This window comes from Leuciscus leuciscus (genome assembly GCF_965113295.1).
Source record: "Leuciscus leuciscus genome assembly, chromosome: 3".
Classification (NCBI taxonomy): Eukaryota; Metazoa; Chordata; class Actinopteri; order Cypriniformes; family Leuciscidae; genus Leuciscus; species Leuciscus leuciscus.
This window is the reverse complement of record NC_138727.1, coordinates 12,862,130-12,886,209: the sequence shown is the minus strand read 5'-3', so window position 1 is coordinate 12,886,209 and position 24,080 is coordinate 12,862,130. Positions and strand designations below refer to the sequence as shown.

The following is a 24,080-nucleotide window of genomic DNA, read 5'->3' as shown; positions in this document are numbered from 1 at the left end:
TCTGAGTCACGAATAGGGCCGAGCGGTTCTCGAGTCAACAGCTCTCTCCCAGCATTCGAGAGTCGACGGTTTGAGTGAAAACAAGGATCCGAGTAATGGAGTGAAGAGTAAATTACATTAAGTTTTTCTAGGTCTTTTAACATTTTGGGCACAGGCATTTAAATAGTGTACACAGCCTTAAAGAACTCACTTCCTTGTCTAAAAATAGCTTTTTGTTAAACAATATGTTTAAATGAATCTTTTTTTTCTTCTTTTTTTTAATTTTTTTTTTAATTTAATTTTTTACTTTCAACACCCACGGGCCGCAGGTTCTTGCTGAAGAGTAGAAACGACAAACACAGGATCATTGGAGTAAAGATTGAGATGCCTGTTAGGTGGAGACGTTATTGTGCAGTTCCAGTTGGTCAAAGAACAGAGTCTTTGCATTGCCTTCCTATAATAATCATAAGGAAAGAGTGGCTGACATTTATTTTCAATAAAGTGCTGAATCATGTCAGTGAGACACTTTTTATTTGTTCTTTACATTTTACGGTGGAGTCTTTTATAAACAAGGCACAGTTTGACACAGGCTTTGCAAAGAGACTTTTAATAAAACAGGATGCCGTGCCAACTATATTGGACCTGACAATATTATCGCAACACACAACCGTGAGTTACCATGTCAAATGTATTTTGTCTGTTACATGTTGTAAATATTTAAATTTCACCAAAGTAATGTAGCCTATTATAGCCTACATAAGCATAGGAAATGTTTGTAGAATTTGTTTTGATGGAATCACAACTCATTGTAAAGGAATATGCAGTTCATCACAGTATGATGAATATGTAAACAATAATGGATTAAAGTGCTACTTCATTTCTGTCCAATAGGAAATTAAATGAAATGTGGTAAATGTTAACTGTCAAAGATGATTGACAGGGCAGATTAAGATTCTAGTTTAGCTGAAAGATCAGAAGTCAGACACAAGACAGGACATGATAATAGAGATTATTCAGGGCTTAAATTCATTACAACACAATAATATAAAGGTACAGTTTGTGGTTGCAAATGACACAAACAATTTTTTAATAGATTAATTCCAGACAGTCTCACTTCCGTGACCTGCTTGACTAACGCCGTAACACATTTGCATAATGCCCGCCTATGATCTTTATTGGCTGCTCGGGAACAACGCACACTTTTGACTGGCCCTCAAACACTGTAGCTGCCTGTGTGTTTTGCATAGCCTAATGTCAACAAGACGCTGTTTTTGTGTGAAAAAGTGTTTTGTAAAAGTTCACGACAAATGTCTCCCAAAAGAAGGAGCCTATTGCGGACTGCTTGTAGTTGTAGCTGAGGTCTGGACGAGTTATTGGTTCATGTTTTCGACATGTCAAGAAGACGCTGTTTTCTGCGCTGCGAAAGCAAATCCACTTTGCATGGACTTCCAAAGGATGAGGGTGTGAAGAACCAGTGGTTAGAATTCATTTTTAAAACTATACCACAGCAGTATAGTCCCAACCATGTATTGTGTTCCCGTCATTTTACTGACGACTGCTTCCTAAATCTCGGCGAGTTTAACGCAGGATTTATGAAACGCTTGTGCATTAAAGATGGGGCAGTACCTAGTTTATTTGGACCAACTTGCTTCTCTGAATCACAACCTGTAAGTATGATTAATAAGTGTTCAAAATGCATATAGTTTTGTGTTTTATATTTCAGAGAGGATCTTATAACTGCTTCGAACTAATAATTTGAGAATCTTTGAGAAATTAGATATTAAATCACGCATATGCACAAGGACTTGAGTGTAATGGTCCAGTCGAGCGATAGGTGGCGGCAATGTACTTGCTGTTGCGAACCGCCACAAATCAAGAAGAAAAAGCGCACTTCTTGTTATATCTAAAGTTTTTGCCCCTACACATACCCAATGTTTATCTCCTCGCTAGAGCAGCTAGCGCTAACACAAAAATGTCCCAGCAACGTGGTAGATGTTCTGTAGTTGACTGTAGGAATGAGCATAAGAGTGTTCATTTACTTCCGGCATCTGTGCCACTGAAGATGCGGTGGGTTAGTTTTATTTTTAAAGGGAATGCGCCCGAAAAAGTAGGTAAATACGTATATGTTTGTGCTAACCATTTTACATCAGACTGCTTTGTAAACGAGGGTCAGTACAAGGCAGGATTTGCTTTAAAGTTATTAATTAAGGATGGATCAATACCAACTGTCCGTTATCCAACTGCACGTTCAGAATACGTAAGTATCGAGATTTTGTTTACCTGTCCACGTCGTCTTTCTGATCGCAATAATTAATAAATGAGCATGACGCAATATAACCTCCCCAAAAGTAATATTACATGATCATGTCTCGTTATAGCTCATATCCATATGTCATGTGTTAGCTGGAATTGCAGTTTAGTGTGTGTTGCGAAACGTCTGTGGGAAAAACTGTACAATAACTACATAAATTCGTCAACTAAGCATGCACACATTATTTGTGTAGCATTACTTATGCCGGAGTTTTCCTTCTTTAGTGTCCGACTCTTGTTCATAGAGCTGCTGAACTCCAGTATTCACAGTAGCAGTGAGTGAAAGGGGGTGGGGAGCAGCAGCAGCTCATTTGCATTTGACGTACCTCTCTAAGATCTGCAATGTTCAAAAGTGCACGGCAAATGTCTCCCAAAAGAAGGAAGCTATTGTGAACTGCTTGTAGTTGTAGCTGGAAGAGTTGTTGGTTCGTGTTGTCGACATGTCGAGAAGACGCTGTTTCCTGCGCTGCGAAAGCAAATCCACGTTGCATGGACTTCCAAAGGATGAGGATGTGAAGAGTCAGTGGTTGAAATTCATTTTTACAATGATACCACAGCAGTTTAACTCCAACCTTTTGTTGTGTTCCCGTCATTTTACTGACGACTGCTTTTCAAATCTTGCCGAGGTCAATGCGGGATTTGCAAAACGTTTATTCATTAAAGATGGGACAGTACCCACATTATTTGGGCCTTCTTGCGCCTCAACATGTAAAGGATCACAACCTGTAAGTATGATTATGTAGCCTATATATTACGGAGTGCTTAGAATGCGAGGTTTTGCATTTTATACACCCAGACCCAGAGTAGGCCTCTGCTAACCTGCTATCTCACGTTATTGTCATGAAATAGTTCTTCTAAATCAGTGATTCGAACAGTAACGATGGGAACGCCTCCGGAACTGAAATTCAAAAGTATGGCTATCTGACCAACCCGAGCAGAAAAGGAGGGGGAGAGCGTGTAGGGGTGCATGGTTGCCAGGTTCGCAAAAAAACAAGCCCATTTGCTATTCAAAACCCTACTGAAAAACACTAGGGATGTGATACCATTTGTTTCCCTTTCGATCGTTTGACATATAAGAGGATATTGCACTATTAAAATATCCTGTAAATTGCAGAATTCAAAGTTCCTTGTTAATCTGAAAACATTATTATATTATTGAAACCAAGCTGCTAAAAGAAAGACCGCCTCGGCAGAAGATCGACGTCTACTTCTACATCACTGCCTCTTTAGCTCCGCCCACCGATACACGCATGTAGTAGGAGGAGGAGAATGCAAATGCAAACAGCAACAAAACGATCGAGATGCCTCTGAGGATTACAAGACGTTGTGCAGTGCTGAGTTGTGGAAAAGCGCAATCTTTGCATGGCCTTCCGCGTGATCCTAACATTAGTAAAGCGTGGATGAACTTTATTTTTAACGAGGTTCCAGATCGCGTCAATAAGACACTGTTTGTCTGTTCGCTTCATTTTACTGCGGATTCGTTTACAAACAAGACGCAGTTCGACGCAGGCTTTTCCGAGAGACTGAAAATAAAAGATGATGCAGTGCCGACTATACTGAAGCCGACCGTAATCTCGCAACACACACGTGTGAGTAACAATGTTGTCACCATTGCTTTCTGTCTCAGATCGTTTGATATATAAGTTTATACGTTTTTCACCAATGGCCTAGCAGTTGCCATAGATGCACATATTGATAGAAATTAGTCTTTCATTATATTTAAAAGCGTAATAGACAAAGGTAATGTTATACGTTTTTCACTTAACTTAAAACGATGAGCGATAAATATGAGCAACAGCGCGACAAACGATGTTACATTCATTCATAATTCGTTTACACGAAACACTGCATTCGCTTTGTGAACTGTGGTAACTCAACGTGGTTCCCAATTCGCGTTATGCATTAGTCTATGACGTTTTATAGTATATAGCGAATAGTGTTTGATGATTGCAAACAGAAAAAGCAAACTTTAAATACCCGGATTATGCATTTAATTAACCGGGGGGGGAAAACGAATAAATGTGGAATGTTTGGAATCTGTCGCAGCTTTAATTACGTAGAAGAGGGGGAGGAGCTAGTATCAGACTCAGTGCAGAATGTTAAAATCTGAAAGGGGTCATGAATTGAGAAATCAACTTTTCCTTGAGCTTTTGATATATAAAAGGTCATCGTAATATAAGCATATCCTGTAAGTTTCAGAGCTGAAAACTTCCTTGTTAGTCAAATAAAAGCTTTTACAGCTGCTCATCAAACGAGGTATCTGCGAATTGGCCTACCTGTGACGTCAGAGAGCAGCGAACAGAAGACCAATGCTTAATTCTGTAGCCCCGCCCACCGAATAGGTATTAATTAATCATAAAACTTACCGTAAATAACATAGGCCTATGTGGCGCTAAACCAGATCGAGCTAGCTACCAAGCAATAAAAATGCCGCTGAAGATTACAAAATATTGTGCAGTGCCTGGTTGTGAAAGACCACAGTCGCTGCATAAGCTTCCTTCGGATTCCAATTTTAGGAATGCGTGGTTGAACTTTATTTTTAATGAAGTTCCAGCTAACGTGGGTAAGACATTGCGCATTTGTTCGCGTCATTTCACAGCGGATTCTTTTGTAAACAAGACACAGGTCGAGGCTGGATTTGCAGACAGAGTGAGATTAAAAAACAATGCTGTGCCTTCTATATTGGATCCGACAAGAATGGCGCAACACACTTATGTGAGTAAAAATGTTTTTTATATGTGCTAGTATTGCATTGTTACAGATCGTTTGATATCTACTGATTATGTGTACGTGTCTAACATTTATGGGTGAATCATTCCGGTTGCCATTTTTCCACATTGGAAGTTTTCAAAACAATTCCCACCTGAACTGACAGGAGAGTCGAAACTCATTATAATATGCAAAACTGTTATCCAATCATAGCAGTGGGTGTTTACTTCCAAGTCTTAAATGCGGTACACCCATAAAACCGTTTCAGGAGCTAGGCGCAAAACCAGGGAAGAAAATAGCCTATTACTTATTCATTGATGTTTTTGAATGTAAAAACCACGTGAACGTCATAAGTTGACCTCAGACAACAGTATAATAAAAAATAAAAAAAGCCAGTTCATGACCCCTTTAAAATTCATCCATGACACGGTTGATTGCATAATGTGTATGAAGGTATGATGCCATAAAGAATAGCATACGCAGGGTAAGATTTGTGAAAGTGTACGCAAGTTTGCAAGCGCAAATTAAATTTGCATGCATGCGCAAGAGAAGATTTGTAAAGGTGTAAATCGCCTTTCAAGTGTAAGAAAAAAATATTTGTATTGTGAAGCTGCAGCTTCATGCTAATGCAAAAGAAATAGGATATGTATTCCTCTGACTTCTATTTTTCTGCGCTTACACTTTTGGCTCGTTTTTTTTTCCCGCACAAATAAGGCCAAAAGCATTGCAGGCTTCTGAACAGCAATTTGCAAGTGAAAACAACAGAGTCAGGAACTGCAAAACAGATTGATCACATAAAACCAACCTTTGTGTAAAAAAAATAAACTGTTGCAAATGTCTGAATGACTTGTGTGCATGGGGCAAAAAAGTTCCCGAAATAACCCGATACAGTTGCGTCTTTCTTTTAGCTGCGCTTACTGTTTTGGCACGATTTTCTCACAAGCGCGAAGAGGAGGGCGGGTCCACCTCCATGTAGCCAATCAAATGAGCTTCTTGCTGACTCTCGATTTACTCTCGACACGCCATCTTTATCTTCATTTGGCCCAGAAATGTTCTCGTTGCCAAAATGGTACTTTTAATGCACACATACATCTTAAATAAATAAATAAATCATAATTGCTTAATAAGCTACTTTTTTTTTTTTTACAGTCTTTTTTCTTACACTTGAAAGGTGATTTACACCTTTACAAATCTTCTCTTGCGCATGCATGCAAATTTAATTTACGCTTGCAAACTTATTTACACTTTCACAAATCTTACTTTGCACATGTGATTCTTTATGGCATCATATTACCTTCATAAATGTGTGTATAGTGCGTCATTTGGAACAGAACTAAAGAACTACTTCAACTTTATTTGCTCCAATAGACCTTATTCAGAGCAGAGCCATGACAGAACAGAAGTGAGGGGTGGAGGTTACACGTCATTTTCTTTAGATATAGGCCTAAGCTATATTCACATGGATTTTGATATTTAGCAATAATTTTAAATAGTCACTATATACAATGAGCAATATTTTAAATCATGTTTAAAGTTAATGGATACAAACATAGTTCATTGTTAGGTTAACAATATACAACTATATTTTAATTTAAAAAAAAATGGTATTAAATGTGTAACCAACCATCTTGTGAAAGTGTTTTTCATTTGACTGTATTTTGTGGGGATATGTTCATGTCATTACAAATAATACTTAAAGGGGACCTATTATGCAAAATTCACTTTTATAAGGTGTTTGCACACCAAATGTGTGTTCAGTGTGTTAGAACGACCAGCCTATAATGCTAAAAATCCACTCACTATTTTTTTTTAATTCCCATAAATAAAAAGCAGTCTCTTCAAATGAGCTGATTCAGATTCCCCCTCTACAGTGACCTCATCGTAGAGAGAAGACCCGCCCACAGCCGGTGACGATCTGCCCTATTAGCATAGACACAGTGCCGAGTGAGAAGCACAGAGGCAACTGGAGTTGTACAATGTCTGCGCCAAAGAGGCATTACAAGTGTTGTGTTTTGGGATGTACCAATGAACATAAGAGTCTCCATAGACTACCTCAATCTGAGTCACTGAAGCTATCGTGGTTAAATTTCATTTTCAAAGGATATATCCCGAAGAACATTGCTAAAATCTTATACGTTTGCGCCAATCATTTTGCACCCGACTCCTTCACAAACAAGGGTATTGTCAACGCTGGATTTTCAAAAAGGTTGATTCTGAAAGATGGGTCAATACCAACGCTTCGTGCGCAAACTTCAGATCCAGATAAAGTAAGTATCACGTCATATGTTGTGAGTTGTCCAAATTGCCTTTCTGAAAGAGCTTGTTGGCACTCTGTACGGCTAACTTTGCAAAAATTAACAATTTGTCTCTGCCTGTTTTCACTGATGCTGCCCCTGTTGCCGGTATGCCGGAGCATGAGCTCTCGAAGCGCCGCCCTCTTCTTGAAAGGGGGCCGGGAGCACCAGCTCACTTGCATTTAAAGGGACTTTTTTGCTTTCACGTAAAAAGTTGCAGTTTTAACATGCTATAAATGATCTGTGGGATATTTTGTGCTAAAACTTCACATAAACCCTCTTGGGTTATTCGAGACACATTTTACATCTTGTAAAAAGAGGCATAATAGGTCCCACATTACGGATACACATCGGGTTCAAACACCTTATAAAAGTGAATTTTGCATAATAGGTCCTCTTGGAAAATATATATCAATGAATGTGTAACCATGTTGTACATTTTTTCATTTGACTATTTTGTGATATTTATGTTCATGTCATTACAAATGATACTTAGACACAGAGTGTGACGTATTTCATGTCAAATATATTGTATTTAAATTTAAAATAAACATTTATTGTAAAGATCACCTTGAACAAGTGAAACTGGCATTTTTCTACATGAAAACCAGTACTATATTTTAAATATAGCCTAAATAATAATAAATAAATAAAACATATGAACGGCTCATATTAAAAAAAGTTATATACAAATAAACTTAAAATACAAATAGCCAGTTTCACAAACAAGGCTTAGGTCTAGTCTCAGACTAAAATGCATGTTTGAGCTGTTTTAACTGAACGCAACTTGCACTAACATATCTTAAAATATGTCTGTGCCATTGTTTTGTCTCAAGGTACGCTTATAAAAGCTATTTCAATGCCCTAATTGAACTAAGGCCTAATTCTGACTAAATCTAAGCCTTTTCTGTGAAACTGGGCCAAAAACTGTTGACATTAGGCCATTGTATCATGGCATTTATCCAGTAAGACCTCAGTCATCCCTGAAAGCAAAATTAATGATTAATTTTAATATCTATACTTTGACAAATGAAGAAAAAAACTGAGCGCTCATTTGTTAATGAACACTAAATACAAAGCATACAGTAACTTCATCGCAAAAAGCCCATTTACAAAACCCATGCGAATAGTAATCGATCTGACCACAGGAAAATATTCTATACTAAGTATAACAAATTAGATGATAAAATGAGAAAGACGTGCACAGATTCAATATTTTTTGGTTACCACGACAGAAATATTACAGACAACTCACTGTATTATCCATGCTTGTTCTGTTGTCAAATGTCTCATTGGATTTCATACTGATAAAAGCACATTTCACTTGCTCAAATTATTAAATACTATATATTTGATAAGCGCCCATCTTTACTATTTGTAACATGAACATGAAGTAAATATTATTACATAGTCAAATGGGAAACACATTTTACAATACGGTTACAAAATGTTTGTATTATCCATTAATATGATTATTTATAAAATACAGCTATTGCTTCTTGTAGGCTACATCATGATATCTTATGTATCTATGAACATGTATGACTTTATTTCAAAGTATTATTGTTAAAAGAAAATTCGATATCGACCCGGGTCGTGCTTACTAAGCATGATTATTATATTTCTACAGTTAATTCATGGTACATTTTTATAAAGGTATCATTTATTATTAAGGATTACAGATCATTATCAATGTTTTAACAACTCTATTTTATTATAACTTTTTTTTTAGCTGAGAGTATGTAAATTATATAAATGATAATGTAAATATAAATTATATTTAGGTTTTTAGGTTTACTTCAATTCAGTTGTTTTATGTGCTGAATCTGGGACAAATAAGATATGGAAGAAATTATAGTAGTATGCTATTCTAAATAAAACTTAGATTACTAGAAACTAATCAAGTAATTATAATATAATTGTATTAATATTAGACTTTTAATAAAATTCAATAATTTTAATGATACTGAATTTAAAATATACAAGCCATTAAAATAAAATAACCACACAATCTTTATCGAAAGTAACAACATTTTTACAGAAAATATATTGCTATTAAATATAAATATATTGTTCTTTTTTCGGTTCGATGCAACAGAATCAGATTTAACATTAAATTTTTTGACCAATTATCAATATAATGTATAGTCCTACAAAGCTGTTAATATCAGAGCATGTGAGCAGATAGCAGGGAACAGATCAGTGAACGAGAGGGTAGTGTCATTTTTCCAGCGTTGTCCAACACAGCTATCCCACTCCATGTTACAGCACAGAAGGGCTATTGGAAACAATTATACTACTACATAGAAATTTAATGTCAGTGCATCATTTGAGCTGACTTTTTCGATGAGCATGAGTGGAGCGTTCACATGGGCCGTGAGCAAGAGTGAAACCTGAGCGCTGAACACTGAGGTGCGGGGCGGGGTGGAATATATTTTTAGTCCGTTTTTCTCTTTCGGCCAAAAACCAAAAATGCCATTTTCAACCAATCACTTTATGTATTTTGGTTTGTTTATTTTATAATTGGTTATAGATGCATGTGATAATCTTGCAACATACATTCCACTAACTCTTTGTTTTCCCTGTTAAAATCCAACAGCAAACATCTGCAGCGCCTTCTCTTTCGATCCTCTCTACTTCTGTGGATCACAAGAAAATCACTACGAATGATGTGGTGGACATTACAGCCAGTAGTGATGAAGATCTTGATATTTTTGACCAGGACAGTATGGCCAGCAGTGTGGACAGCACAGCTGAGGAAATGTTTATTGATGGTCTTGACCCTGTTCTAGATCGGTGAGTTTTTTTATTATTATATAACATATTTGTATATGGTACTTAAGAACTAGGGCTTAGCATTGACACAAATTTAACTTTTCAATTTCGATTCACAAGCTTGTAATTTCACTATTGATTAATTTGGATAGTACAGTAGGCGCATGTCAATTGTTCTTAAAGGGTAACTCTCGCCAAAATTGAACCTAGGCTCTTTTTGTTAATCTACCCGAGTCAAACTTTTGTGTAAAAGCATATTTTGAATAGAAACGCCACTTTTAAGATTGACCTTATTTTCGTTTTAGGTCAAAATGCCTTTTGAATGGGAGTGCATGGGGCACTTCTATGATAGCATCAAAATCGCTATTTTTAAAACACAAAGGTGGATCGACACAACATGAAACTGTGCTCGAAGTATCACCAGGGGCTCAATACTGTGCACACAGAGTTTACTAAAAAGATACAGTCAAGAAACCTTGTCAGTCAAAAGTAGTCGATCTCCGAATGCAACGTAATGAACTGACTCCATATGTGGAAATGTCATGAACTTGTAATTTCAATGAAAAGCATGATAACTTAGATAAAAAAAATCTGTGAATTTATATGGAACTAAGCTTTAGGAGCTTTCCATCTTTACTCTCCTCATGTTACGTTGCAGTCGGAGATCGACTACTTTTGACTGACAAAATGCTGGCTGACACAGCTACAGTGAGTTGTTCAAAATCTTTCTTTTTAGTAAACTTTGTGTACAAAATGTAGTCAATGATAAAGTTCATATGTAGAGCCCCTGGTGATACTTCGAGCACAGTTTCATGTTGTGTCGAGCCTTCTTAGTGTTTTAAAAATAACGATTTTGATGCTATCATAGAAGTGCCCCATGCACTCCCATTCAAAAGCCAATTTGACCGAAAACGAAAATACGATTAATCTTAAAAGTGTAATTCCATTCCATTGTAATTATGCTTTTACACGAAAGTTTGACTCGGGTAGATTAACAAAAAGAGCCTAGGTTTAATTTTGCCGAGAGTTACCCTTTAAGGACAAGTTTTTAGAATAACACTAATTGATTTTTAATGACATAATTATCACAATTGACACTACAGCAATGTCATGCCACATTAAAGAGGGGCAAAATGATTTTTTGTTATAAACTTGACAATTTGAAAGCTGAGACTTTCCTTCAAATCAAAAGTAACAAAGTGACTATTGGATGGTAGGCATGCTACAAATAATGTTTAGTTTTGTTCATGCATCAGCTAAAAACTACATAGACTAAAATATTGATTCTTGTGATTTTAAGAATATTTATCGATTCACCAAAATGAGAATAGATTACAATTCAGAAATCCGCATTTTAAACCCATCCTATTTCATTCTGATGGTACATAGTTGTAGTTGTCTGTCTCGCAATGAACAGGAAAAACCTACATCTGACACAAAAGTGGCCAGTGTTATTTATGAAAGATGACAATGTAGGTTATAACCTTTCATCCCACAGAGTTTTATAGTTTGTCCAGAATGTTAAAAGTCGTCTAACAGTCCCGTCTTAGGATAGAATGCAAATAAATATCACATGGCAGTCAGATGAGCTTGCTAGATTGTAATAGTCTAGACTGTCAAATGTATATTGTGCAATGTGGCTTACATTCAAACACTTAGTGTAAGTGCAAAGTTTGTAGTGCATTATTTGGGACACAACTATCGTGTGCCATGTACTCAACTGTGAAGTGTATACATTTTATATGGTTATTTTGTCAGTTAGTCTGATAGCCCCTCTGACAGCTGCAAAAGTTGAGTGCTTGAAGTGTCCAATATTTAACTCTTTTCTGGTAAGTGCATCATCCGGATATTTAAAGTTCACTTTTTCTTTTTTGGTATTTTAATGTGAACATGCTATTTATGACCAAATGGTATAGAACAGTGCATAAGTACGCAAATTGGGACGCACCTAGAGTCTGTGAAAACGTTACAAGAATTTCAGGAAAACTAAAATGTTTCTGTCATTCCTGCTAGTATTTTGTTATGGTTGGACTACTGCTCATCTCATCAGTCGACATGTTTTTTTCTTGACTTTTGAAATCATTTAGCTTGTCAACAAATGCACATGTACAGCTATCTACTGTAACTACAACAGTGAATTCTACTCGCTTAACTGAAGGGCTTCTGAAGTCACAAAAATACATAGTTTCTTTAAATTTATGATTTTTTTTTTTTTGATTGTTTTGCCTGACTTGAGGTGGGACAGATCAAAATGACCATTTTACTCACCAAGTAGTACATTGCTAATCCTATTGTTTTCTTCTTGTGTCATGCAATAGACCTTCATCTGACCTTTACCCCCCAGAGGAGGACTGTGATTCAGAGGACAACCCACAACAGAGAAAGAGACCCCGTCTGTCTTCCAATGCTGATGGAGGTGGCAGGGAGAGTGAAAATAATTTATCTGGTGTATCAACAGAAAGGTGGCACAGTTCAGATGAAGCAGATGTTAAGCCACCTCATATAGACTTCAAACCGGCCCAAGAACCTGGACCTCAGATTTTGCAGAATAGGTGCAGCAGTCCTATGCAGTTTTTTCATCTGTTGTTCCCAAAAACAACATTGCAGACCATTGTAGGGCACACAAATGACTATGGAGCCAAGCGCCAAAAGAGAAAGGGCAAGGTGTGGGAAAATATTTATCTAAACGACTTGAAGTCGTACATCGCTCTGGTCATTTACATGGGTATGTTCAAGTGCTCTTCGCTGACTGACTATTGGAGTGTTTCCCAGCACTTCAGTCTGTCCTTTCCTGCAAAAGTCATGTCTTACCAGAAATTTCTGTCAATCTCTAAAGCTCTTCATCTAAGCGACAGCAGGGAGGATGAGAAGAACCGCGTTAGGAGGGGAACAGCAGCCTTTGAACGGCTGGGTAAAATTCAACCCCTGTATCAAGTCATTAGGGAGGCTTGCAAGACGTTTTTTCATCCTTTTCAGAGCATCACCATTGTTGAAAGAATGGTGACATCGCAGGCTACAACTGGACTCAAGCGATGCATGAAAAACGAATCTCCAAACATGGGGTACAAACTCTTTGCACTGACAGACTGCACCTCTGGCTATACGTGGGACTTCTTTATTTACGAGGGGAAGTCATGTTCTTCACAGAGCGAGGGCTTGAGTTATGAGTCCGTTATGGCATTGGTGGATGAAAATATGTTGGGCTCTGGGTACAAACTGTTCGTAGACAAATTTTACACCAGCCCCACACTCTTCAGTGACCTCTTGTGTAAAAAGGTCTGGGCTTGTGGCCCTGTATGGGCAAACAGGGCAGGTTTCCCAAAAACAACTGTGAACAGACTGTCAAGGAACGCTCCGCGCGGCACCATGCGTTGGATTAGGAATGACGAGCTGCTGTTTGTTGAGTGGAAAGACTCAAAGGAAGTGCAGATGTGCTCCACCTTCCATAAAGCCTATGAAGGTGATACTGTGCAGAGGAAGATGAAGGGTGACGCTCAACCGACCCATGTGCAGGTCCCCATTCCAGCTGCGGTGCTGGACTACAAGAAGTAAGTCAAATTTATTCAGAGTTGTTCCTTGTCCATTTTATTGTGCCAATGCATTCAGTCTTTAATACTGTTGGAAGCTTGTTTTTGCCTCAGAGAAAAAAAGTGAATTGTGACTCTTATATAAAAATCCTTAATTCTTATTTTTTTGCATTTCCAAGTTCTGTCAATTTGGCCTTTTCCACAATTCTGAGAAAAAAGTCTGAATTGTGAGAAATAAACTCGAAATTAACTTTTTTTTGTATTCTGTGGTGGAAACAAACACAAAAAAAGAATTGCGAAATGTAAACTCGCACTTACGAGTTTGTAACTTGGAATTGCGAGAGAGAAATTGTATGGCAAAAAAGTCTTAATTGTGAGATAAAACAAGCAGAAACAAGCTTCCATAATTTACTCTATCTGTATAGAGTTTGAAATATGCATTTTATATTTCCACATAGGAACATGGATGCAGTGGATCCATCTAATTGCATTACTGGACATTACAGAGCTCTACATAAACCGAAGAAGTGGTATCAATGTGTTTTTAATCACTTTTTGGACATCACTGTAGAGAATGCATTCATCATGCAGGAACTAATGGCCAAGGGAAAGAACAAGAGGCCTATGACCCGAAAGGCATTCTTGGAGGTGCTTATTTTAGAGCTTGCAGATATCAGTCCTCAGGATTCAGCACCAGTTTTCTCACCTCGCTCTTCCTCAGCGGTTCCTGCTTTCCACAAGCCAAAGCACATCACACCGGACAACATTGGTGGAAGGAAGTGTAGGCTCTGCAACCAGACAACTCCAGTCATGTGTGTGACTTGTGATATGTTGTTGTGCTTTCAGCCTGAGAGGGACTGTTTCAATGACTGGCATGAAAAACAAGGCTTTTGATTTATGGCTTCAGTGAATGTTACCATGTTAAGGGTCGTGGTGCTTTGCTTGATTTCAATTATCAGATTATTTAAATTGACCTAAATGTGTTTTGTTTTGTTACATTTGTAAAGGAGTTGGAAGGTTTGACTTTTCACACATGACCAAATCATCATCCACAGAAATTGATGGCTGCTGATGCTGAAATATTACAAATAAAACATACTGGAAATGGATTTACGCCTTCGTTTCATGAGTTTTATCAACATGCATATTAAATGGTTTTGGTTTAATTACCATTTTAACCATATTTGTGAACTAGTGTTTTAACACCATATGAGAACTATTGTTGAAGATTTTGAAAGAACACATATTGTAACAATGAGCAATGCAATCAGAATGTCGATAAAGATGACAGAGTGATGTCTCAAAAAAAATCAGTTTGTGTACTTGCTGGTTTTGATAAATTACGATTGTGTGGATGGATATAATAGCAAGGTGTGTGTGCTGCTGTATATTCACTCATTTCACATTCACTGTTGCTGTTTTTCCACCCACGCAAAAAAAATGTTTATGGTCACAACATTGAATAAAAAATCATATTAATCATAAATAATGTCTATAAAATATTAACATTAGAATTTGTAACTGTTTTAGCTTTGAAATTCAATCTAAGATACAAACTTCGATTGTGTCGGTTGATACGATCTGAGTTGCTCCTCTGAAGTGTATGAGAAAATTATCTAAAGTATTCTAATGCCGATGATTAAATAATGAACATCTGAAATATTCAATGATAATACCTAAAATACATATGTATATATGTGTGTGTATGTGTAGGCTATATATATATATATATATATATATATATATATATATATACACATGCATACATTCTATATCCTATCGAATATTGACTACAATACAGTATAGGGATGAAAAGTCCCAAAGCAAAGTATTTATTTTTATTTTTGGATGATTTTGGTTTTACAACATACATCCTCTCTCTCTCTCTCTCTCTCTCTCTCTCTCTCTCTCTCTCTCTCTCTCTTTAAATGTACATATTTTAGTTATTACTGCCTTTCTGTTGATGTTCAACCATTAACTTAACTTATAAGAATTAAATAAAAAAAATATATCACTTCCGCAAACGTATACGTCACAGCTTGAAAGGACCCAAATGCATATGCGCAGAAAGGAGGCTTGGCAGTGGCACTGGCAGGCTGCTTCAGTCAGTCCGTGAACTGGAGTGTTTGCATCATGTCGTGGGGACGCTGTGAGTTCCGATGCGAAAACAAAACCCATTTGTTTGGCCTTCCGAAGACGGAAGGAATTAGGAATCAATGGTTACAATTTATTTATAACACTGTTCCTGAGCGCTACAGCCCAAAGGTTCGCTTGTGTGCTGCGCATTTTACAAAGGACAGCTTCCTAAACCTGGGAGAATACAACGCTGGCTATACACAAAGGCTACTCCTGAAAAATGGAGCGGTTCCCACTTTGGTCAGACAGTCTGGCGCCTCTTCATCAAAACTTGTAAGCATGTTTGATTATTTGTTGAAGTGTTATTGACTGTTCAAACGTAAAATACCTTGTTTGCCCATTTGTTCGTAGCACTTGTATGATAGGCTACGTTGGGGCTCTATTACAGAAACACCCTAAAGTTCTGTTTTAAGTGAATTTGCCATGGTTACGAAACAGGATCGGATGTTTGAGTTTTAACGCTGTCCTACAGCCTGTGCTCTTTTAAAGGTCCCATATTGTCAAAAACTGACATTTTCTGGCTTTTTTCGTGATAACAGAGGTCTAGGGGCTATGAAACTACCATAAAAGTTTTAAAACAGTCAATCCACAGACAAATGCATACAGCCTGCATAAAGTAGCTGTGCCTTTTCACGAGCCGTTGTGACTTCCGTATTTTGTGATGTCAGAACTTCTGTCACCACCCCGAGCTCTGCCCACCGTCAGGAAACTAGGCTACATCATTGCACAGGTGTACAATATAATATAAGAGAACAGTGGCTAATGTTTATTTATTCAGAAATACCACAGCAGTCAGTTCGACCTTTACCGTCTGTTCTGCACAGTTCACAAGTGACTGCTTCGTCAATCAGGAACAGTTCAATGCCGATTTTCAAAGAAGCTAGCTGCTACTCCTCAAAGATGCTGCAGTCCCTACAGTTCATAGTTTTACAAGTTTACCTTGGGTCAATTGCAGCATGTTCTCGCTTTCTGTGGGCATCCTTGTACATTTACCACAAGTACACCTTTTTATAGTTTATCTGTATGGGTTATTAAATGTTTGTTTTAAGTTATCATTTTCAAAAGTATAACTTGCACAGCATATATTTATAACTGAAAACACACACACACACACCCACAACTTTATTCACTTTCACATAGTAATGTTTTTGTAATTTGGTGTTCAACCCAAAACCTTTTATTATCATATTGTTTTTGTCAGAGCTGTTGAGTAAACAAAAGTCAAATAAGTTATCAGGTTAAACTATGTCCTCAGAACAAGAGTAAAGTGTCTGTTTTATCGGTAAAAGCCAATAGCCAACTGGATAGAAACAAACTTATTAAAATTAATTTTCACTTTGTGAATCACAAGTGGTGATTAAATCAATTTTTTAAAACTTAAAAAAATAAATAAACTGTTGATAAAGTCTAAAAACTGTAACTATTTTAAACACAAATGGAGACATGAGTTCTGCTATGACCCTATAGTTTGTTTGCTGTTCTGTGTCTGTGTTGTTTACAGTAAACATCGTCTTGGATGCTGCAGTGCTATAGTGAAATTAGTACATTACAGTGCATGCAGAATTATTAGGCACGTTGATTTTCTGATATATTTTTTTTTCCAGGCACATTTTACCAATTCCAAACCACATTAATCATAATAACTACAATTCATTTAGCATTTAATCATTTATAAGTGATATATAATTGTTCATGAAGGCTGGAAATGAAAAACGCCTGATTATTGCATGATTATTAGGCACTTTTTCTTTTACAGATAAAATAAGCCAAAAAAAGAGATTTAACTCAGACTGAAAAGTAAAAAATTAGGAAATGCCCATGAGAAGAATTCAATACTAATGCAATACTAGAAATTGCAGTTAAGGCATGACCATTGAACAGTGAAATACTCATTAGGTCAGCAGGGTCAGACAAAAACCGGTGGAGAAGAAAAGACATGTTAACTTTAAAAGAATGAAGAATTAAGGTGAAGAATTAAGTGTGAAACCATCAGGAACCCTTTAGTCTTCAGCGCCACCGTTTTCCAGAACTGCAACCTACCTGGAGTCTCCAGAAGTGCAAGGTGTCAGGATCTCAGAGACTTCGGTTAGGTAAAGAATCCTAAAATGTACCCCCTCTTAATAAGAATCACAAGCTGAAGTGTAGTAAAATACATGAAGACTTTTAAAAAAAAAAATTTTATAGGCTTTATATATAGACAGACAGATTGAGAGTGACTCTTGAAAGACCAGCACCACATCCTCATATACCACTATTTGAAGAATTCATCTTCCAGAATACGTTTTAATAAATTTTGGGAGATTATTTTTAGTCCATCTTCTACCCTGAAGTCCGTTTTGAATGAACTCCCAAAACTTACTGTCAGATTCTGGAAGATGAATTCTTCAAATAGTGGTAGAAGAGGATGTGGTGCTGGTCCTTCACTCTCAATCTGTCTGTCTATAAAGCCTATAAAAAAAACAGTCTTCATGTATTTTACTACACTTCAGCTTGTGAATCTTATTAAGAGGGCAGGCTTATTATCATTGACTAATGACCACAGCAGCGGGACTCCACCTGTCACTCAAAAGTGGACACCCTTAATTATGCAGAAATGTAAGGCTTAATATAATTTAAACAGATCAGTTATAAAAAAAAAAATCACCCCCTCACAGTTGTCATGAATGGCAAAATTAGCTGTATAGACCAAAACCACGTTTTGCTCCAGGCTGTAAACATGTTTTTTTTATGCTTTGAAGTTGGGAATTTCAACATGGGGAGATGCAGATTTGACTCACTTTTGCAGCCAGCCTCAAGTGGCCAGTTGATGAATTGGCGTTTAATTCACTTCCGTGTTGGTTTCAAGAGAGAGACAGGAGGGAGGTTGCCGCTTGGTGTTGACACGGTCAAATTTCACGCGTTTCGTTTAAAGAGAATTGTCCCCGTTCGCTTTCCATAGTAGAGTACTTTGATGACTCATCGGTGTCTCATAATTTTTCATGAGACTGAGTGTTCTTATCCAATGAGAAGACACTGTTTCTTAATTATTCATGACACCACGTGGCTCTTTCCAATGACTGACATGTCTGTGATATCGCGTAGTAAATGAGAGAGGCAATCATGGGACGCAAGTGTTTGTTTTCGTGGTGCAAAAGTTCCAGTGCGTTGCATATCTTTCCCCGCGATGCTGCCAGGGCTAGACTCTGGCTGCGGGCGGTTGGTTGGCCATCAACCACGGACCCATCTAAACTATGTGTGTGTAGCAACCATTTTTCTCGAGAGAGCTTCGAGAACTGGAGAATGGTGGACTTCGGCATTGTTCACAAATGCAGGTTGCGACTTGCGAGTGATGCGGTACCAAGTCCCGAGGACTTTTCTATACCTTCAGAGGTGTGTGTGTGTCTAAAATGTAACCCTGACCGTTTTACTTGCCTTTTGTTAAATAAGCACTCGTTGTTAAAATGTAGATACTTCGATAATACCTCAATTGTACGGAACGTATGCTTAATTCGTGCAAATGTCTGTGCCACTGACTGTCCATCTTTATTATGGGGGTTCAGGGGGCGCGTAGATCTAGGCTATGTATGGAACGGTTTTATTTTTTTGTGGAAGATTAATTATTTTTAGATATGCATTTAAAGTGTGTATATAAACAAATAAATATTTTATAATTACATTATTATTATACATGTACATTAATGTTTTAAATGCAATAACGATTACTGTAGTAGGCTAATATATGTATTCAGTTACTTTTGAAAGGACAAAAATAAGGTGTCAGTGAATTTCATTATACTTTAACTTTCCCAGCTTCTCACAGCCATCCACGCCCAATTAAGTTGCATTTTTCAAAAAGATTGTGAGCTAGAATTGAGCTGAAAGAGGGGGGTTTCATGACCCTTTAATGTGTCTGCCTTTATTAATATTAATAAAACATGAAATCGTTCAAAACTTGAAAATCATAATATTTAGCCAGTAACAATAAAACTATAAAAAAGGTCTTTACAGACTATAAATGTATGTCTTTTTTTATTATTCTTTAAAAAAAATAGTTTTATTCATGTATACATTGAATAGACATTACAGAAAACTGAAAATCAACCATAAATTGTACCAAGAACATCGTTTTATTTAATGAAAAACATTTACTAAATGAAAAAGATTTTTATTTAATTTTTTATTGTCACTACTGTTTAAAGCAGATTTTCATGAAATGTCATGAAATCACATTGAAGTGAACAAAGTGTGCGTCATTAACCATAATGTAGCGTCATTGTGTTTCGGGAGACCCAAGTTCGAGTCCCGGCTCGTGGACCTGACTGCAAATATACTTAGCATATTATTTTTTCACCAGGGACACCAGAACGGAAGTGAGGGGTGCAGCTTATACAGTTAATAGTGTTGCACTACCTTAAAAAAATATAGCTCATTGTACATATTTTATGCATGTATTAACATAAAAAGTGACTTTTTTTTAAGTATTGTTGTTAAATATTGCAGATATCGATCTGGTTAAAATCCTTGTAATTTTCTTTTACAAAAATATGAGCTATTTTCACATGTATGGGTAATGCTACTCTATTAAGTATATAAGCCCCACCCCTCATTTCCATCCTGTGGCTGCTGGTCTGAAACTGCTGGTTCTGCAGCTGGATACTATTGCTAGCCACTGAATCAGTTTATTCCCCTAATATTCAGCAGCAAAAATCCGCACGGATTGATCTTCAGTACTCTCCGCTGGCTCCAAAGAAAAGTACTAAGAAGGGTGTGAAGGACAGTTCAGGAAGTAGTGATGAAGATAGTTGTGACCGGGACAGTGTGGCCAGCAGTGTGGACAGCACAGCAGAGGAAATGTTTATGGATGGCCTTGACTCTGTTTTAGATCGGTGAGTTTTTCTACACATTTTCTTGATAGTTTTTAATATATTTTAGCACTTATGATGTGTTTTTTTTTTTTTTTTTTACTTATTTCAAATGTGCTTTGCTATCATAACAGTAAGTGTGGGGGTTTGATGGAAAATTGTATATTCATAGTAAATAATCCTGTAGCAAAGTTCCTAGTTCTGAGAAGGAGGCGGCGGGATGTGTCGATGGAGACGGAAGGATGAGACAGAATCCTTCCTCCCCGATTTCGGCACCAATGTAGCAAAGTTCAGGGAAGGAGGAGGCAGGAACTGGCGAATGTTCAACATACCTGGAACACCTGCAGTATAGCCATGGATTGAAGAGCAGATGCTGCTTCGCCTGCAGATGCGTAGGCCTTGTCAGCCAGGTGGACCATGAATCTACACGGCTTGGACGGCAGGCTGAGGTCCATGCCCAGTGAAGAAGAGGAAGAGGGGCGAAAGATCGCATCCATATAAAGGACAGGCGAGCGCGGTGACGACGGCCCCAGGTCTTGTCATCATCATCGCTTCCAGGCGGGGGGAGGGCCCACCGGCTTGCTGGTGGCAGTGGGTCTTGTCCCCGTTGTCGCTCGAGCCAGTTCCCTTCTGGCTCTCAAAGTGCGTATCGGCAGGTTGGCGCAATGAACGCAAATGGAGTCAGTTTTGAAGGCTGTCCCGGCGTGGGCGAGGCCCAGGCAGGCGATGCAGAACTCATGGTTGTCGGCGGGTCGAGGGGGCCCGCACAAATCTGGCAAAGTGAAGCCATCGGATGCTTGGAGAAAAAGGTTGCTAGTCCTCCGGTGCAGCTTCCACGATGGCAGCATGAAGTAAGAGATTCTGATGCAATATTCGCGCCCATGCATTTTATACTGCCCACGGGCCTGTCAGTATTTGCATACTTTGTGACAATTGGCCAGCTGCTCCAAGCTGGCATTAGCCTATAAGATTTCAACAAAAGTAGAGAAGGGAGGAGATCCCGCAGTGTCAGCTGATGCAATGTAGAAGTTACTGCTCTTGAAAGTGAACCATGAGGTTCATTCTCGTGTTATGCAGCACGTTTGAGCTTCTGCAAGAACCTATCTTTCCAACCAATCAATGTTTGTTGGAACCATCAAGCAGGTTCGGTTGAGCTTTTGTTTGTTTGCTAATTAAAGTTTATATGTGAATAAAAGCCTAAATTGAATCTGTTCATCATATAAAGTGATTGTTTGAACTTTTTGAAGCGTCAAAGTGGTAGTTGAGTAGCTGTCAATGGAGAGACAGAACTCACTCAGATTTCATCAAAAAGCTCTTTATTTCTGAAGTGAGAATTTGCATGTTCATTCATCCTTTCTTCCAGTTTTTACACATTGGTGTGAAAAGTCAAATTGAAAACAAAAATCAAACCAAATATTTGTGTTGGTGTGAACTGGCCTTTAGTCAACAGAGTTGTGAAGTACATTGCTAATTCTCTTTTTTTTTTTTGTTGTATCATGCAATAGGCCTTCATGTGACATTTACCCCCCAGAGGAGGACTGTGAATCAGAGGACAGCCTACAGCAGAGAAAGAGATTCCGTCTGTCTTCCACTGTTGATGGAGGTGGCAGGGAGAGTGAAAATGATGGTTTCTCTACTGTATCAACAGAAAGGTGGCACAGCTCAGATGAAGCAGATGTTGAACCACTTCAGCTGGATTTCTTTCCTCTCCAAGAACCTGGGCCAAAGTTTTTACCGAGTTGGTGCAGCAATCCTTTGCAATTTTTTCAACTGTTGTTTTCAAAAACAATGTTGCAGACCATTGTAGGGCACACAAATGACTATGGAGCCAAGTGCCAAGAGAGAAAGGGCAAAGTGTGGGAAAATATTTGTCAAAAGGACTTGAAGTCGTACATCGCTCTGGTCATTTACATGGGTATGTTCAAGTGCTCTTCGCTGACTGACTATTGGAGTGTTTCTCAGCACTTCAGTCTGTCCTTTCCTGCAAAAGTCATGTCTTACCAGAAATTTCGGTCAATCTCTAAAGCTCTTCATCTAAGCGACAGCAGGGAGGATGAGAAGAACCGCATTAGGAGGGGAACAGCAGCCTTTGAACGGCTGGGTAAAATTCAACCCCTGTATCAAGTCATTAGGGAGGCTTGCAAGACGTTTTTTCATCCTTTTCAGAGCATCACCATTGTTGAAAGAATGGTGACATCACAGGCTACAACTGGACTCAAGCGATGCATGAAAAACGAATCTCCAAACATGGGGTACAAACTCTTTGCACTGACAGACTGCACCTCTGGCTATACGTGGGACTTCTTTATTTACGAGGGGAAGTCATGTTCTTCACAGAGCGAGGGCTTGAGTTATGAGTCCGTTATGGCATTGGTGGATGAAAATATGTTGGGCTCTGGGTACAAACTGTTCGTAGACAAATTTTACACCAGCCCCACACTCTTCAGTGACCTCTTGTGTAAAAAGGTCTGGGCTTGTGGCCCTGTATGGGCAAACAGGGCAGGTTTCCCAAAAACAACTGTAAACAGACTGTCAAGGAACGCTCCGCGCGGCACCATGCGTTGGATTAGGAATGACGAGCTGCTGTTTGTTGAGTGGAAAGACTCAAAGGAAGTGCAGATGTGCTCCACCTTCCATAAAGCCTATGAAGGTGATACTGTGCAGAGGAAGATGAAGGGTGACGCTCAACCGACCCATGTGCAGGTCCCCATTCCAGCTGCGGTGCTGGACTACAAGAAGTAAGTCAAATGTATTCTTCTTCTTCTTCTTCTTCTTCTTATTAAACTGTATAAACTTGCAATTGTGAGTAATAAGCTTCCATAATTTACTCTATTTAACTGTTTAAAGTTTGAAATATGTATTTTATATTTCCACATAGGAACATGGATGCAGTGGATCTATCTAATTGCATTACTGGACATTACAGAGCTCTACATAAACCGAAGAAGTGGTATCAATGTGTGTTTTTTCACTTTTTGGACATCACTGTAGAGAATGCATTCATCATGCAGGAACTAATGGCTAAGAGAAAGAACATGAAGCCTTTGACTCGAAAGGCATTCTTGGAGACGCTTATTTTAGAGCTTACAGAAATTGGTCCTTAGGATTTGGCACCAGTTTCCTCAGCTTCCTCTTTAGCAGTTCCTCCTCAGTGGTTCCCTCTTCTTTCCACAAGCCAAGGAACATCACATCAGACCAGACAACACGGGTAGAAGGAAGTGCAGGCTCTGCAACCAGACAACTCTTGTGATGATGTGCTTTCAGCCTGAGAGGGACTGTTTCAATGATTGGCATGAAAAACAAGGCTTCTGATTTATGGCTTCAGTGAATGTTACCATAGTAAGGGTCGTTATTGTACAAAAATTGTAAACTGGAATAAATGTTTTGAATCGTATTAAATTATCTAAATTTTATGTATGTTTTATGTATAATATTATTAACTGTCTGAAAAACAACAGCAGAACCGCATGACCAGCAGTTTCACACCTGCAGCCACAGGGCGGAGTTGC

The 24,080-nt window shown here is 38.1% G+C and overlaps 2 protein-coding genes across 20 annotated transcripts; both read left to right on the top strand.

The window, feature by feature from the left end:
- The first annotated feature begins 1,843 nt into the window (after nucleotides 1-1,843).
- LOC309495866 (piggyBac transposable element-derived protein 4-like) lies at nucleotides 1,844-14,703 on the top strand. Of its 15 annotated transcripts, none has more exons than XM_082165768.1 (6): nucleotides 3,032-3,878; nucleotides 4,909-5,004; nucleotides 6,870-7,265; nucleotides 9,892-10,088; nucleotides 12,386-13,615; nucleotides 14,053-14,703. In XM_082165768.1, exons 3-6 carry the CDS (start codon nucleotides 6,975-6,977, stop codon nucleotides 14,486-14,488), a joined length of 2,154 nt encoding a protein of 717 aa, XP_082021894.1. In that variant the 5' UTR covers nucleotides 3,032-3,878; nucleotides 4,909-5,004; nucleotides 6,870-6,974; the 3' UTR covers nucleotides 14,489-14,703. The 15 variants fall into 15 exon arrangements, with proteins under 15 accessions (XP_082021884.1, XP_082021882.1, XP_082021887.1 ...); XM_082165767.1 differs by having other exon boundaries at nucleotides 6,832-7,265; XM_082165758.1 differs by lacking the exons at nucleotides 3,032-3,878; nucleotides 4,909-5,004 and adding an exon at nucleotides 1,844-2,236.
- Nucleotides 14,704-15,675: 972 nt separating this feature from the next.
- Nucleotides 15,676-23,984, top strand: LOC309495875 (piggyBac transposable element-derived protein 4-like). 5 transcript variants are annotated; one of them, XM_082165797.1, is made up of 4 exons: nucleotides 15,676-16,003; nucleotides 20,411-20,595; nucleotides 22,077-23,309; nucleotides 23,450-23,984. In XM_082165797.1, the coding sequence occupies exons 1-4, from the start codon at nucleotides 15,728-15,730 to the stop codon at nucleotides 23,673-23,675; spliced, it is 1,920 nt and encodes a 639-aa protein (XP_082021923.1). In that variant the 5' UTR covers nucleotides 15,676-15,727; the 3' UTR covers nucleotides 23,676-23,984. The 5 variants fall into 5 exon arrangements, with proteins under 5 accessions (XP_082021923.1, XP_082021922.1, XP_082021921.1 ...); XM_082165796.1 differs by having other exon boundaries at nucleotides 15,677-16,003; nucleotides 20,408-20,595; XM_082165795.1 differs by lacking the exon at nucleotides 15,676-16,003 and adding an exon at nucleotides 18,051-19,099.
- Nucleotides 23,985-24,080: the final 96 nt, after the last annotated feature.

Coding starts and splice junctions, on each gene's coding strand:
- LOC309495866 (XM_082165763.1), top strand. CDS start 3,591: ATGCCTCTGAGGATTACAAGACGTTGTGCAGTGCTGAGTTGTGGAAAA. Junction 5,005..9,891: donor GAATGGCGCAACACACTTAT/GTGAGTAAAAAT, acceptor AAAATCCAACAG/CAAACATCTGCAGCGCCTTC. Junction 13,616..14,052: donor GCGGTGCTGGACTACAAGAA/GTAAGTCAAATT, acceptor ATTTCCACATAG/GAACATGGATGCAGTGGATC.
- LOC309495875 (XM_082165794.1), top strand. CDS start 18,815: ATGAGAGAGGCAATCATGGGACGCAAGTGTTTGTTTTCGTGGTGCAAA. Junction 20,596..22,076: donor CTTGACTCTGTTTTAGATCG/GTGAGTTTTTCT, acceptor ATCATGCAATAG/GCCTTCATGTGACATTTACC. Junction 23,310..23,449: donor GCGGTGCTGGACTACAAGAA/GTAAGTCAAATG, acceptor ATTTCCACATAG/GAACATGGATGCAGTGGATC.